At 58.8% G+C, this 14,909-nt stretch overlaps 5 protein-coding genes across 5 annotated transcripts; all 5 read left to right on the top strand.

Annotated features, from left to right (window-relative positions):
* Window positions 1–586: 586 nt before the first annotated feature.
* On the top strand, window positions 587–1,801 carry LINJ_18_0240 (conserved hypothetical protein; the record flags this gene model as incomplete). The annotated part of the gene is made up of 1 exon (XM_001464804.1): window positions 587–1,801. The coding sequence occupies one exon, from the start codon at window positions 587–589 to the stop codon at window positions 1,799–1,801; it is 1,215 nt and encodes a 404-aa protein (XP_001464841.1).
* Window positions 1,802–3,776: 1,975 nt separating this feature from the next.
* LINJ_18_0230 (putative 60S ribosomal protein L7) lies at window positions 3,777–4,673 on the top strand (the record flags this gene model as incomplete). Its single annotated transcript, XM_001464803.1, has 1 exon — window positions 3,777–4,673. One exon carries the CDS (start codon window positions 3,777–3,779, stop codon window positions 4,671–4,673), a length of 897 nt encoding a protein of 298 aa, XP_001464840.1.
* A 2,412-nt stretch (window positions 4,674–7,085) lies between these two features.
* On the top strand, window positions 7,086–8,315 carry LINJ_18_0220 (putative RNA-binding protein; the record flags this gene model as incomplete). The annotated part of the gene is made up of 1 exon (XM_001464802.1): window positions 7,086–8,315. The coding sequence occupies one exon, from the start codon at window positions 7,086–7,088 to the stop codon at window positions 8,313–8,315; it is 1,230 nt and encodes a 409-aa protein (XP_001464839.1).
* A 1,844-nt stretch (window positions 8,316–10,159) lies between these two features.
* On the top strand, window positions 10,160–11,215 carry LINJ_18_0210 (conserved hypothetical protein; the record flags this gene model as incomplete). Its single annotated transcript, XM_001464801.1, has 1 exon — window positions 10,160–11,215. One exon carries the CDS (start codon window positions 10,160–10,162, stop codon window positions 11,213–11,215), a length of 1,056 nt encoding a protein of 351 aa, XP_001464838.1.
* A 1,427-nt stretch (window positions 11,216–12,642) lies between these two features.
* GLF (UDP-galactopyranose mutase) lies at window positions 12,643–14,121 on the top strand (the record flags this gene model as incomplete). Its single annotated transcript, XM_001464800.1, has 1 exon — window positions 12,643–14,121. One exon carries the CDS (start codon window positions 12,643–12,645, stop codon window positions 14,119–14,121), a length of 1,479 nt encoding a protein of 492 aa, XP_001464837.1.
* Window positions 14,122–14,909: the final 788 nt, after the last annotated feature.

The following is a 14,909-nucleotide window of genomic DNA, read 5'->3' as shown; positions in this document are numbered from 1 at the left end:
TGGCGCAGCGCTCCTTGAGAGACGCTTGCAGAGCGCATGCGCGGACTGCAGGCAAACGCCTCGTCAGCATTGGCACGTAGAAGTGGCTCTATGGCACACTTGATCGTGTGTGCGACTCGTCCGCAGTTTTGCTTGAGTGAAGAGAAGGTGCATGACTGTTTCAGTGCGTTGGGTGCCACCGCAGCAGGCGGACGAAGCGGGGGCGAAAGTGTCGGCTGCGAGCTTCGGGGTGGGGTGGGGCAGCGATGCACATGCGTGCCGTTCCTCGTGCATTTTCAGCCCTTCTTAGTCTCCTCTCTCTGTCCCTCTCTCTCTCTCTTTGGCTCACTTGCCGCTCAGGAAACTTGACAGCGCACACCATCACACTTGAATCAATAATACACAAAAAGAAAAGAGGAAGACGGGTTGAAGGGCGGGCAGGTCCTTGCTGCTGCTGCTGCCGCGGCTTCTGCCAGATTGTGTGCTAGGCCCTCAAAAGCTTGTCCCCTTTCTCGCTCGGTTGCCACGTCGCTCGGCAGCGCGCTGACCTTCAGGCGTTGCGCAGGCACATGGAAACGCACTCACGTATCTTTAGTCCCATGAAATCATGGTCCCCGCACGGGACATTATTCAGTACTTTGCAGATCGTCACACCGCTGCAGTGGCGACGGCGTTTATTATCTACGTACTCGTTATTGCTTGGTGTGGGAATACGGGCGCGCGCGAGGTGCAGCAGCGGACCGAGGCCGTCTTTCGACGTCTTCACAGCACCGCTGACGCCACATCGTCCGCAGGACCGACTTTCTTCACCTCTGCGGTGACGCAGATCGTGTCTGTGGCTGTTCTTCGACTAACAGACGCCGACGCAGAGCTGCTGCATGGCGGTACTCTCGATCGTGTATCGTCACGGGCCGAGAGAGAGCAGCAGTTGCTCTCCCTCGCATCTCGCTGGCAGTACTACTTCGCCGTCGGCGATTTCACCCTCATCTCGGCTTCGTCGCGCTTGACCGCCAGTGGGATGCTGAAGGAGTGGATCGCGACGCTGGGTTCGGTATACCCAACATGCGTGTTCGCCTCTCTTGCGGGCGGCGCTGGGTCTGAGGACACAGAGGATGACAGACAAGTGCTCATCCTGCCCTCCGCCTGGCAGTCGCACCGACGCGCGTTGATGGGCGATCAACACCAGCGGTCTCTACGCGTCCTGCGTGTGCACACGCTCCCGGCTCCGGAGCGACTGCGGGAGAGAGTGGCGGCGGTGGCGGCAGCAAGTAATGAGGGCGATGGCGGCGCCAAAGACCCCCTCTTTGTCTTCGTGTCGGAGAACGCGATTCGCAAGTGGTCTGCTGCCGTGGACGCTGCGGAGCTGAAGCGTCCGCCGACGGAGCGGTGGCGCAGCGGAAAGTCAGGCCTCAATGCGTGGGAGGAGCTGCTACAGATAACGTCGATGCCGCAAGCAGCGCTTCGTGCCGCGGTGGGCGCAGCTGCCGCCCCACCTTCTGTAGTTGATCCCTTGCCGCCTGACCTCCGTCGTCGTGAGGCGCAGCTGAGCAGGAAGATGGCACAGGAGTCGTTGACATCGGCGATGGACGCGGCGCAGTACATTCCGCGGCTTGCCATGGACCTCGCTAACACCTACAAAGCGCCATACGTGATCGTTGCTTCGTGGTGCTCCTCCGTTGGTACCTACGGCTGGAATGGAACCGGCACGTCAGGGGCCAGGACTGAGGACCAAGCTCTGGTGCTTGTGCTCTGCTTGCAAGACAACGAGCTCTTGGACATTGTACCCTCAAGACAGCATGTTTCGAGACTGCTCCAGCAGTAATACCACACGCTCGTGTGGCATAGGAAGCTGTTGTGTGAATTTAGTGTCGACTGTTGGCCGTTGGCTCGCTCCCCCCTCCCCCGTCTTCGCACCACTGCAAGACATGACAACGATGCTGCCGCTGCTCCAGCCCTTCCTTCTCTCCACTCACTTTCCATTCGCCTAGCAAAACAGCAGCAGAGCCGCGCCGTGAGCGAGACGGGTGCGCAGACATCCTTGACCTCTTTCATACCCATGCATGCTTTCCTTTCTTCACATGCGCCGTGCCGGCTGCCTTTCTCACGGATCGGACAGCGGGCAACGGCAGAGGAGAATGAGAGCGCTTGTCCATGATACGTCGTCGCCACCGGCTCCGTTTTTACAAGCATCACTCCTCCGCCCGTATGGGGCGCCGCTTGTATGGTAGGGTTTTGAAAAGCTTTTTGTTTCCTTTGTGGCCCTTGTGGCTGTCTACTGCACGCGCCGTTGGGCGGTAAGGGAGCCGCCTCTTTCCCTTCCTCGAAGGCCGATATCTCGCTTTCTCTGTGTGCGTGTCAGTGCAGCAACCCTCCTTCCTACTCGCCCTCTGGACCGACCTCCACTACCGGTCGTCTTCTCGCCTGCTCGGTCCCACGTTGCATTACACAGACTTTCTCTCCTGCATGCCTACCGTTTCTCTCCGTGCCCGTTGCTGCTCTCTTTGTCTCTCATTCTCTCGCAGGCATGCTAGCCCATCGTCGGGACGAGCCTTGCCGTCGCCAACACCCTCTCCAACGCATTCCCTTTGGTGTGTGCGTGTGTATTCTGTTTTTCTGTTACCGGAGCGTGCTGCGCGCTCTTTCTTACGGTGCTCGCCCTCTCTCCTTCTCTCAGGTGTGCCCTGCCAAACTCCGTCGGTGCACGTTTCTGCTCAGCCTTCGCCTCCGCTTTTCTTTTTTTCCACTTGGTGCTCTTGCGCTCGATCTGATTGAAAAGTTTCGTATCACTCTTGTGTGGAGGAGTTGCTGTGTGTGTGTTTGATCGCCTCTAACCCGCTCCCCCCTCTCTCTATGCGTGAGCCCACTTCTGCTAACGCTTTCGCTATCGTTATCCGCGTGCCTCTCCCTCTGTCTCGGCGAAGACAAGAAGCGGTCTACCTGACATCTTGGTGAGGGTTCGTGGTGTGGTCAGGGGAGGGGCGAGGGTGTGAGGGCGTCTTATCACACGAGGGCGCGGCGTATTCACGCGCAAGGGTGCGGCACAGCGGCGCAGCCACAAGACCCGTGTACGGTGTATCAGTCGTATCAGCATCCGGCGCACAACCCAGCGACTCAGTCTCTTCGAACCAAAGAGTAGCCGAACGAGATAAGGACGCGAGCGTCTGGTGACTTGGTGGCTGAGCGTTCTGTTTTCCACGCCGGGACACCACTGGAGAACTCAGGCTGGTCGCTCACCCGTTCCGTGCTGTTTGCCATCGACGACAGCGCTCACAGACACAATGCGGCCATAGCAAGGCCGGCGGTGCCTCCACGCGTGGACGTCGCAGAGTGTGTGTGTTGGGGGGGGGAGGCTGGATGTGTCGAGTCACCGTCTACCCCCTCCCCCTCGCTGCGTGGCTGGCGCTATGACTACCGCGGCGCGCGAAGGTTTCTCTTTATGTCCATACTCCGTCCTCCGACGCGTGCAACAGCAATTGCTGCCCTCTCTCTCTTCTCGTTGTCTGCATCTTTCACTACTCTCCCATCGTGGGAACGGCGACGTCTCGGTGGTGCTTCATTGTTGGGTTGCCGTGCGTGGTGCCTCTCCTTCCCCAGCTGAGCAGAACACTTCCGACCGCTCTCTCACGCCGGCGTGACACGCGCTTTCTCGAGTTCGTATCGTCTCCCTCACCGCCTTACTCCCGGACGCCTGCACTGCACCGCTTCTCCTCTTCCTTTATCGTTTCTTTGTGCGTCCACGCAAGCCCTTTCCACGCACGTAGGAGCACTCACCAACTCTTTTCCCTTTCACGGCCATCATGGGAAAGAACCCGCCGAAGTGGCTGCCGGGCGAGCGCGTGAAGGAGACCATTCTTCTGCAGCGCAAGTCCGTTGAGCAGCTGCGTGCTGATCGCGTGCTGCGTAAGGATAAGCTGCAGGAGCGCCGTGAGCGCCACAAGAACAAGTTAGACGCGAAGCGCAAGCGCAAGCTTTCGACGAAGAAGTTTATCTCCGCTCAGACGATCCTGAAGCACGCGCAGCGCAAGGAGAATCAAGGACGCAAGTTCCAGAAGATCGGCGAGAAGGTCGAGGGCCGCCGCCGCCATGTGAATTTCGGGGAACTGAAGAAGCGGCTGCGTGAGAGCCCGGTACGGCTCGTGGTGCGCGCGAAGGGGTCGCAGATCCCGCCGGAGGTGGCGGCGGCCTTCAGAAAGCTGGGCCTTCTCAAGATCTACTCGGCACGCCTGATCAGCCTGACGCCACGCACGGAGAAGCTCATTGAGCAGTTGACACCCTTCTCGATTGTTGGCCAGCCGGACAGGGCTCAGGTGGAGTCGCTCCTTCGCACCCGCGGCTCCTTGTACAACGAGGAGACGCAGACGAAGCGGCTCATCAGCGGCAACCTGCTGCTGGAGCAGGCACTGGGCCAGTACAACGTGCTGTGCATTGAAGATCTTGTAGAGACCATTGCCACGCATGGCGAACACGTAGAGGAAGTTCTCCGCCACATAGCGCCCTTTGACTTCCACCCGCCTCGCCAGCTCTTCATCGAGCGCCACCGTTCCGTTCACCAGAAGCTGGAGATCGTCAACAAGCACTCCTTCGCCGCGTACCTATCAGACCAGCTGCAGCAGATCACGGTCGAGAAGCAGCGCAAGACTGCTGCTGCGGCGAAGAAGTCCACGACGGTGGCTGTGAAGCGCAAGGCCGCCTAAAGCAGTTGGATTGTACAGGATGCCAGAAAGGAGGCGGAAGGAGAGAGAAGCGAAATGGGGAGGCTGTGGTGGACGTTGCTACGATGCAACGCGTGATGATACCCCCTCCCCCCTCCCCACTCCATTGTGTATGTGTAAGTGCGCGAAGCGGCTCCAGCTCTTCATGCTGTATGTCTGGCGCGCCGGCCTATCGCCGTATGGATGGGCCTGGGGTGTGGCTCTGTGGAGGGTGACCAACCCGGCCTACTAAACATTGCTGTAGCGCTTGTTGCTGTGCCTTGTCGGCACGTTGAGGTGCCGTTGACGAACAGCATGCCATCGGCGGTTTCGGATACGCGGACGAATCTGCTTTCGTCGTTCTTTGGTGGAAGCCGTCTTTGCGGCGCGACGATGAAAGGGGCCACGCGAACGGACATGTGCGGCGCTGCTCTGCCCCTCTTCTTCCGCCGTTTTCTTTGCTTGGGTTTGTGTGTTGTGTGGGCCGTGTCGGCATCCCCTCTTTCTTTGTCCTCTGCCTAGTAAGTTTCATAACGGATACGACTCCCACAACGACGAATAATCGTCTGCACGGCACAGACAGCGCGTGTGCACCACCCGACACCACCACCAACACCGTCATGAAGTCGCGGCTGCCTGAGCTCAATAGGCTTGGCCATGTGTGTGAAGGCGATAGAGGAGGGAGGCTGTTTTAGTGGCGCGTATCTCAGCAGGAGCTGCTCTACCCTGAGCGTGTTTATCGCTGAGCTATAGCGTCATCTACCGGTGTGCCGGTGGTGGTGTTGGACGCGGCGGAGGCGAAAGAGAAGACAGAGGGACCAAAGCTATCCTAATTCGGCTGCGCCTGCTCTCTCTCTGTGCGTGCACTGTGACTGCGTGTGTGTGTATGCCTGTGCTAGCGTGTCTCTCCCGCGTTGACCCTACACCCCGTCACGTACATCGCACACATGTCGGACGCCTGTCGATTGTTAATGGTTGCTAACACACGTGCCACTTGCGCTTGCATGCAGATAAACCTACACGGAAAGATGACATAACAGGCGGGGCTCTGAGCATCGGCGTGCTGAAGAGAGCATGCGTTGCGGTGGAGGCGTGTTGGGTCCACGTCTGGGAGAGCGAGAGAGCGCGCGCGAGAGAGGAGGAGCTTATCACTGTGCCAGGCGAGGAGAGAGCGAGAGAGGGGCGGTAACAAAAGAGGGAGGGGCGGCGATGTGAGTGAGAGCTGGGGGAGCGTGGTGATTTTGGGGCGGCCCGGCGGGCGCTGGAATGCCGTGTGACATGCTGTGGTACCGGCGCAATCCAGGCGACCTTGACTTGGCCCGTGAATTTGAGGCTCCCCCTCCTTGCACCACCCGCACCGAATGCGAGATGGCATGCACATGCCCTTTGCTTACCGAGGGAGCTGCGGGGTCCTCTCCCGCGCCCTTGTACTCTTGGTGTAGGTGTGTATATGCGTGCGTGGGGGCCTCTCTATTTGTCCGCTCGCTTCACCACGCCTCGGCATACAAGGACTGCGTGTGTAGCGCTCAGGGCCACTTGATGAAGGCAAGTACTGCCATCGCCTCATCTTCTTCCTCCGCCCCTTCCTCCTGCCACCTCTCTTACTCTCGCTCGAGCAGTCGGTGTGCTGCGCGTCACACACACGCTCCCTCTCTGCCAAGAGGCTCACAGCGTGACTCCTTGCCACGGCTGCGCCTCGCGAAAGACATGCACGCGCTGCCACAGCTACCTGCCTGCCATCTTGCTGTCCTTGCGCACCCTCTTTCTCTCTTGTGCGTGCCATCACTTTGCGTCCGTCCGTGCAGATTCTGTGGTAGCTACAGCCAACACAGAGATCCCGCGGAAGCGGCTGCGCGAGTGAGTTGGACTCGTGCGCGCCTTTCCCTGCTTCTTCTTCGTCTCTCTCTCTCTTTCTCTACCATCCACCCACCCACACACAGACACCCTGGATACATGCGCACAGAGAACAGACGCGTGGCACGCCTAGTCGACTTCATCAACTCCACTTTGTTCAAGCCGTGCCATTGGGTGCGCAGGGGTTTTTCGCACATCTCGCCTCTCCCTCCTTCTCTCTCTCCCCTCGCTTTCCCTACACCTTTTTGCTTATAATTGTGGCATTTCCGTTTCTGCGCTATTCGCTCTCTATCGACTCTGCTGCTGCGCCCCTTCGCCTTGCTGCGGGTGTTGCGACTCCTCCTGCTCTTGCGGTACTCAGCTGACGCGTAGAGAATCGACCCCTCCCCCTGCAGCATCCCTTTCACGCGTACACACACACACACACACACACACACACACAAGCACACATTCGTCTCTGCGCACTTTGACTCTTGGTCACTCGATCAACGCCTACGCTCAGCGTCTCTCCGACACACTCGTCTGCACGCGCACAATCATCCGCATACCCTGGCCGGCACCATGTCAGGCACGCCCATGCAGACCCGCTTCGGGTGTTACATCGGCAACATTGACCGCTCCGTCACGATCGATATGCTGAAGCAGGTGTTCTGCCAGTGCGGCACGATCATCGACTGCTCCCTGAATGGGCGTGAGGGCGACCCGTACCGCTTTGGGTTTATTGACTTCGCTACGGAGGATGACCGCGCTCGCGCCATGAAGTACAACGGCTTCACCCTCGTCGGCCGCAAGCTGAAGGTCGGCGTGAGCAAGGGCAACGTGAACAAACCTGAAGGTTATGCGACCGGTAACGGCGCCGGCGGTGGCCACTCGCGCATGGGCGGCAACCGCCACTACAACAACGATGGCGGAATGATGATGAGCGTCAACGGTCTCTCGCCGCAGCAGCAGATGGAGGCACGATTGCTCCTCCAGTTCCTTCAGGAGGGCAAGATGGACCCGCGGCAGCTCTCACCGGCGCAGCAGCAGCTGCTCATTACCTGTCTCGGTCACGGCAACAGCGGCAACGCAGTCAACGGGAGCAGCACGAACAGCGACAGTAGTACGCCGGCGTCGGCGCAGCAGCTGCAGATGGGAGTAATGGGCAGCAGCGCCATGCAGTCATCGCTGCCGCTGCCCACAATGCACAATAGCGGCAATGTGATGGGCGATGCTGCTGCGTTCATGCCAAACCCGAACACTGGCAACGCCGCCCCCGGCGCCGGCGCGCCCATGATGGGTGGTGGTGCCCCCCAAGGGATTCACATCAACATGGGGCCCAGCATGATGGACCCGATGAGTGGCGGTTACGGGATGATGCCGCCACGCCAGCCGCAGCCGCAGCAGTGGGGTGATATGCCAATAAACGGGCCTGGCATGTACCCGCCCAAAATGTGTGGGCCGCCTCTCAGGCAGCAGCCGCAGGTGCCGATGCAAGCGGGCCAACAGCAACCGTACGGCCTAGGCGGCGGTGCAGCGTCGATTAGCGGACCTGGTGCGGCGGACCAGAACCGCGGCGGCTTCATAAACCCTCCACCGGCGGCGGAAACGCTAAAGCTGCGGGAGAAGCAACGGGAGCAGTTTTTCGAAGTGGTCCGAAAGGACGCGGAGAAGTACGAGCGAAAGCTGCAGGAGAAGAAGGCGCAGTCGACGGCTGGCGGTGATGCCGAGCGCAGCGCTGACAGCTCTGCCTCCGACGATGATGAGGACAAAAAGCCGGCGAAGAGGTCGAAAAAGGAATCGTCCAAGTAACTGATAAAGCTGCAGGTGGGCAGCATACTGTGCGTGTGTGTGAGAGGGGTGCGCCCCGGGAATATGCGCATAGAGGCACACCTTTGTGTGCTCGGGCGTGGATGCTGCTGGCGCTGGCTGTGATAGCAACACCCGCACCAGAAGGAACTCTTTCTTGTTTGATTCGCCGTTTTTTTTCGCTGTTGTTTGCGCTGTGTTTCCCGCTCCAGCCGAGTCCTGGCCTCGTAGGGCTTGTCTCGATAATACCTGCTGATGTCTCCTCCACCGCTCCCTGCGCTTTCCGTGGCGTCAGGGGGTTGTGCTGAGGCCGCGTGGAGACCGTCAGCGCGGCCGAGGGCGGGGCGTGGAAGGCTGTAAAGACGTGCTTGGCTGCATGTGCTTTTTGACATAACAGTTACCCATGGCGGGTAACGTGTCGGCTGTTGCTGTTCTGGTTGTGCTTTTCTTTGTGTCTTTTGGCTCCGATTCCACCGTCGCGGTGCGGCAGATGCACTGACGCGGGCAAGTCTACGCGTGTGCTCGGTTGCGTGTGGTGTGAGCGTGGGAGGCGATGGAGGGTGGGGGTGGTGGGAGTTATGCTTGCGGCAGTGGTTGCTTACGTCTTTATATGTGTCTCTCTCGTTGCGTAGGTGCTTTGCGTGTATGTATCGGTATGTGCGCGGGAGCAGCATGGGTCACAGGATGCGATCCGATGGCGATGGCTGTGGGCGTGCCTGCATACGCTTTCTTTCCATGCTTTCTTTTCGAGCTGACTTTATTATTAAGACCGTGGTGAGTTTGCTTCGTTCTCCCTTAGCCCCTAAACCTTCCACACCCTCACACATCCTCCCTCCCTCCCCCTCCCTCTCCCCACACACGCACACAGACACACACTCTCCTCCTTTATTTTTTTTTTCGTCAAGCACGGGTCCGATGACGTCCTGCATAAGAGCAGCAAAAAGAAAAAAAACGAGCGACACCCCGCCACGCCGTAAAGAACTCACTGCTGAAAGACGAGGAAGCCCATGACGTGCGCACTAATAATAATAAAGGGCACTGCCCCGTGCGACGTGTGCGCTGTGCGGTCGACCCTTTGCTGCATCTCAGATCCCATCTGTGGTGCCGGGGTGGGGAACCGCAGGGACGCCGTCAGATCGCTGTATCGGTCTTGCTTTCGCTCGAGGGTGTGGGATATTTAAGGATGGGGCTGTGCCGTCTGCTGTCGAGCGCACCTCATGACCACCCACGGCAGCTCACGCCTTCACTGTTAAGAGGAATGATGTCGCGCATGCGTCGCGTCTCCCTCCATATCCCCCTCTTTCGCGCCTCTCACGTTCGCGGGGTGATGCGTGCGCATGCCTCAAGCTGCCCATGTCGTGGGCTATCGTGCACTTTATTTGCTCGCTGTCCTCTCATCACCTCTCGCTCGACGCGCGCGTGCGCTTCGGCGCGTCGCCTTCTCTCATGCTGCACACAACGGCCAACGCAACACAAGGATCTTCTCGCAACTTCTCAACGCGATCGTTTTGTGGGCGATAAACTTTCAGCGTACTCGTTCTGTTTTTGTTTTCCTTTGATAGTACTCTGTGCGTGTGTGTGTGCTGCCGTAGCGGGTGCGCCATCAGTGTGTCGCTGGCTGCCTCGTTGTCTCTGTGTCTGTCTGTGTGCGTGTGTGTTTCTTGTTGCTGCCGCTGCCCTTGAAATTCATAAGGTCAGCAGCTGCCTGTCACCACCATCACCGCACCGTCCTTGCCTCTTTCCAGTCGTGAACTTGACAAGAGGAAGTGACATCTCGCAACCTCCAGCTGACAGCTACCCCCCTCCCTCCCCCTCGCCCAGAAAATAACAGAGGCACCTCTGACGTAATGGCCAAGGTCGGTGAGGGCGATCCGCGCTGGATTGTCAGCGAGCGCACAGATGGTGCCAACGTGAACTCGTGGCACTGGGAGGAGCGCGACCTTTCTCAACACACGCACAGCAAGCTCAAGAGCATCTTTGCCGAGCATGCGATCCCGGTCCCGGAAGATATGGGGAAGAGCGTCGAGTACCTCAAGATTGAGGAGGTGAGCGACATATCTGGCGACGTCACGGTGGCGCAGCGCAAAGGGAAGATGATGTGCTACTTCGAGCTAAAGATGACGCTGAAGTGGGTGGGCAAGATGGCCGACACGGATCAGGTGGTTCGGGGCAAGATGGAGGTGGCCGAGGTCGACCACGACGAGTTCAGAAACGACTACGACATTGCGGTCACATGTCAGGATAACGACGCCGCTTCGCAGCAGCTTCAGTCGGTGGTGCAGGTGGCGGGCCGCGCTACGGTGCGGCAGGAGATCGCCACCTTCTTCGATGCCCTCTTCACCGAGTATCAGATCGGCAAGCAGCTGAAGAGCGGTGCCGCCTTGCCCCCACCGCCGCCACCATCGTCGGCGTCCGCGTCCACCTCCCCGGGCTCCAACACCGCGGCGGTTGGGAAGAAGTCTACGGCGCAGTCCAAGTCGAGCAGCAGCAGCAATGAGAGCACGTCCTTCTCATGGAAGATGCGCTGGGGCGCGCCAGTGGCGGAGCTGTACGCAGCCCTGACGGACCCGAGCAAGGCCAGCGTGTACACGCGGAGCCCCGCCACCATGGACGTGAAGGCCGGTGGCCAGTTCAGCTTTCTCGGCGGTGTCATCAGCGGCTACTACGTGGATGTGCAGCCCTTGACCCTGATCAAGAAGCAGTGGCGTCTTGGCAGCTGGCCTGTCGGCGTGCACAGCTTGGTGGTGCTGCAGCTGGTGAAGGAGGAACCTGGCGTGACGACGCTGGAGTTCACTCAGTCCGGCATTCCTGCTGGTGAGCTGCAAAGTGTGCAGGAGGGGTGGAGGGCAAACTTCTTCGAGGCTATCAAGGCCGTGTTCGGCTACTCGCTCGAGTACATGTGAGCGGAGGAGGAAGAACGAAGTCAAGAGAAGCAAGAAGAGCAAAACGCGAAAACATACACACGAACAGACGCACGCGCGTACACGTGTGCGTGAGTGATTCATATCGCTCACGCCTCCATCGCACTTGTGCTACCTGCGCCTCAAGCTACCCTGCTTGTCTCTCGCTGGCCGCACAAGGACAAAGGCAAAGCCGATACGTGCATGTGCGTCGTCATGTGTGTGTCGGTGTGTCTGTGTGCGTTTTTTTGCGAATCCCCTCCCTCTCCCTCCTTCTACATTATTCGTGTTTTTCTATCTCTGTCTATGCCTGTGCGTCTCTGAGTGTGTGCGCGCGCGTGCGTATGCACGCTCCACTCGCTCACTCCCCCGTTCTTTCGTATTTTTCTTGTGTTTTGTTACGGTGATGTGCTAAGCAGCGAGACAAAGAAAAGACGAAACAAAGACACACATGTGTAGACCACAGGCATCGACGATGAGCGCAGGGGACGAACAGGGTTGTGGCGAACGCCGTCAGCGGACTAAGCTGGGCTCCCTTTTTTCGGTCCGAATAGAGTGGCGAACTGACCTCATGGGTAGCGACAAGAATACTCGCACGCAGCCGCGCATTACATGTGGCCGCGCGCGTGATGGGGACGAGAGTGCGCTTCGCCTTCGGCTCTCTGATGCTGCGTCGAAGACCGCCTCCTATTCTTTCAACTTGCGCGCGAAGCGTCGCACCCGACTATCGGTATTGCCCTTCTTTGCTCACCGACGCTTTCATCTCTCCTTCGTTGCGGCTCCCTCCTTCCATCTCTCTTCCCCGAACTTCTCTCCGTCGTGTTGCCTACACGTGCGCACGTATTCGCTCTCTCGCTGCGTGCATCTGTGTGCGCGTACGCGTGTGTGTGTATGTCTGGGATGGGGGGGGAGGCTGGCTGGCAAGTAGAAGAGGAGGCTCGTTTCTACTGGTCAAACTCGTCTGCCTGTGTTTTTTTTTTATTCCCCTTATTCTGTTTTTGGTTACCTCTCTCCCCTTTCTGTCTTGCCCCAAGCACGTAACGAGTGCGTGTGCTTGCTTGCGCACGTGCGTTGTAGCCCTTGCTGCTACTGTTTTCACCACTTTGCACTATCCCACGTTCGCCTGTGATTGCACACACACGCACACAAATATATATATATATAAATATACACATCTATGCGCATATATGTATGTATATATATATGTGTGTGTGTACGTATATGTATACATATTTGTTGCCCCCCCTCGCTCTCTCCCTCGCTTTCCTCGGGCATACACTGTTGTATTTCCCTTGTTGCCCGCTCCCTTCACGCATGTCTACTGACTATTCACTCCGTCTCTGCTTGTCACGCTTCACTTCTAAGAACCACAGCCGAGCGCAAGCACGCACATCAACTGACGCAACGCAGACACGCGCAGCAAAACCATCATGAGCGCTGACAAGAAGGTGGTCATAATTGGCGCCGGTCCGACCGGCCTCGGCGCTGCTGTGCGTTTGATGGAGCTCAAGCACGCCAACTTCCATCTCTACGACGGCGGCGCCGTCCCTGGCGGCCTCTCGCGCAGCGTCCTCGACGAAAAAGGTTTCTTATGGGACATGGGTGGCCACGTCATCTTTTCCCACTACGCGTACTTTGACGATGTCATGAACCTCGCCATCTCTGACTGGAACACGCTCCAGCGCGAGTCATGGGTGCGCTGCTCCGGCGCCTGGGTGCCATACCCGTTTCAGAGCAACATTCACCGCCTCCCACCGGAGGTGCGAGACACTTGCCTGAAAGGTATTGAGGAGGCCGAGGCGGCGCGTGCTGTCGCCGCGCAGGAGAAGCCGCAGAACTTCGCCGAGTATGTCTCGCGTCATTTTGGCGAGGGCATCGCCGAGGTTTTCATGCGCCCGTACAACTTTAAGGTGTGGGCAGTGCCGCTGCATGTGATGAGCACGGAGTGGGTTGGCGAGCGCGTGGCCGCTGTGAACGTTGAGCGCATCAGGGAGAACATCCAACTCAAGCGCGATGACATTGGCTGGGGCCCCAACGCCACTTTCCGGTTCCCGAAGTCGGGCGGCACCGGCGCCATCTACAAGGCCGTGTGGAAGATGATCCCAGAGGCGCACAAGACGCTTGGACCACAGTGCCGCGTCACCAAGGTGAACCCGATTACGAAGACGCTGACAATGGCGAGTGGCGAGGCGGTGTCGTACGATGCGCTTGTCTCCACGATGCCGCTAGATGATCTTCTTCTCGCCGTGGCGGCCGGAGTGGAGGAGGATGCAGAGACCGCGTCAGCGTCGGCGCTCAAATCGCCGCGGCTGCGCGAGATTGCTGAAAAGATGGTTTACAGTTCCACCCACATCATCGGCATCGGCGTGAAAGGGTGCCCGCCACCAGAGATGCGGACGGCGTGCTGGCTGTACTTTCCGGACGACGGTATTCCGTTCTACCGCGCGACGATCTTCTCCCGCTACGCGGACACAAACGCGCCGGAGGGGCACTGGAGCATCCTGCTGGAGGTAAGCCAAAATGTGCAATACAAACCCGTCAACGTGGACACCGTAGTGGAAGACTGCATTGCTGGCCTTCGAACGGCGACGTTACTTCGCCCAGAGGACGAGATTGTGTCGCGTTGGCACCACATTGAGAAGAAGGGCTACCCGATCCCATTCGTGGGCCGCAACGAGCTGCTGGAGGAGGTGCAGCCGGTACTGCGTGACAAGTATCAGATCTATTCGCGCGGCCGCTTCGGCGCATGGCGGTACGAGGTAGCAAATCAAGATCACTCGTTGATGCAAGGCGTCGAGGCAGTGGGACACATCTTTCACGGCACCGACGAGGACACCGTGCATAAACCAGAAAAGGTCAATACCCAGCGCGGTGAGATGCGCTGCACATTGTCGTCGACGGCCTCGTAGAGGCCAAGGTTGGCAGTCATGGACAAGGATGTCGAGGGGTTTCCCTTTCACCTATCATGTGCGTCACTGCCCCGTACGACGACCTTCACCATCGCCCCGGCACACAGAAAAGCTGAGCGCCGCTGCACGGTTGTCAGAGGAGGGGTGAGGACTACCCAGGAAGAGGAGACTCTACCGCACTTTCTCTGTTCTTCATGCCGTGCGTGCAGCGACGCACGACCTCTGGCGCACCTGGCGGCTCTCCATCAAGAAATGCGGAGGAAAGACAAAACGAGAGCATCGACAAAAGAGCGACTCCTATGCCGACGCTCATGCCTCTCTGACCCTCTGTGGCATAGCGTGTCTGTACTGCGCGGTGTAATGGTGTCCCACCGCTCCCCACCGCCTTTTACGTGTTTTCTTTTCTTTTTTGTGTGTGCTTGCTCGTCTACTCTGGCCACATCCCCTGCGCTGCTTTGCCCGACGAGAGTCCCGGGTCTAGGGCGTTGCTCATTTTTCAGCGTATTCATGCCTCCTTGTCTTGTGCCCCACACCTCTTCCACCCGCTATGTGCGTGCTTGCGTGCGTGCCTGATGCCGTAGGGGCACGCACGCGCACTGTCGCCTTCCCCACCCCACTGCGCTCGCGCCGCTCTGTCCTGCACGCTAGGGCCAGCGAAGGGGGATCCGCGTTTCCTGCCCGTGCTACATGTGGCACCGACGTAGCAGTAGAGGGTGGCGCAGTGAATCGCATAGACACACAATCGTAAGAGGGCACAGGCAGTCGGATCATCATGGCCGGAACGTGAG

This window comes from Leishmania infantum, chromosome 18, assembly GCF_000002875.2.
Source record: "Leishmania infantum JPCM5 genome chromosome 18".
NCBI lineage: Eukaryota > Euglenozoa > Kinetoplastea > Trypanosomatida > Trypanosomatidae > Leishmania > Leishmania infantum.
This window is presented reverse-complemented; position numbering and strand designations above follow the sequence as displayed.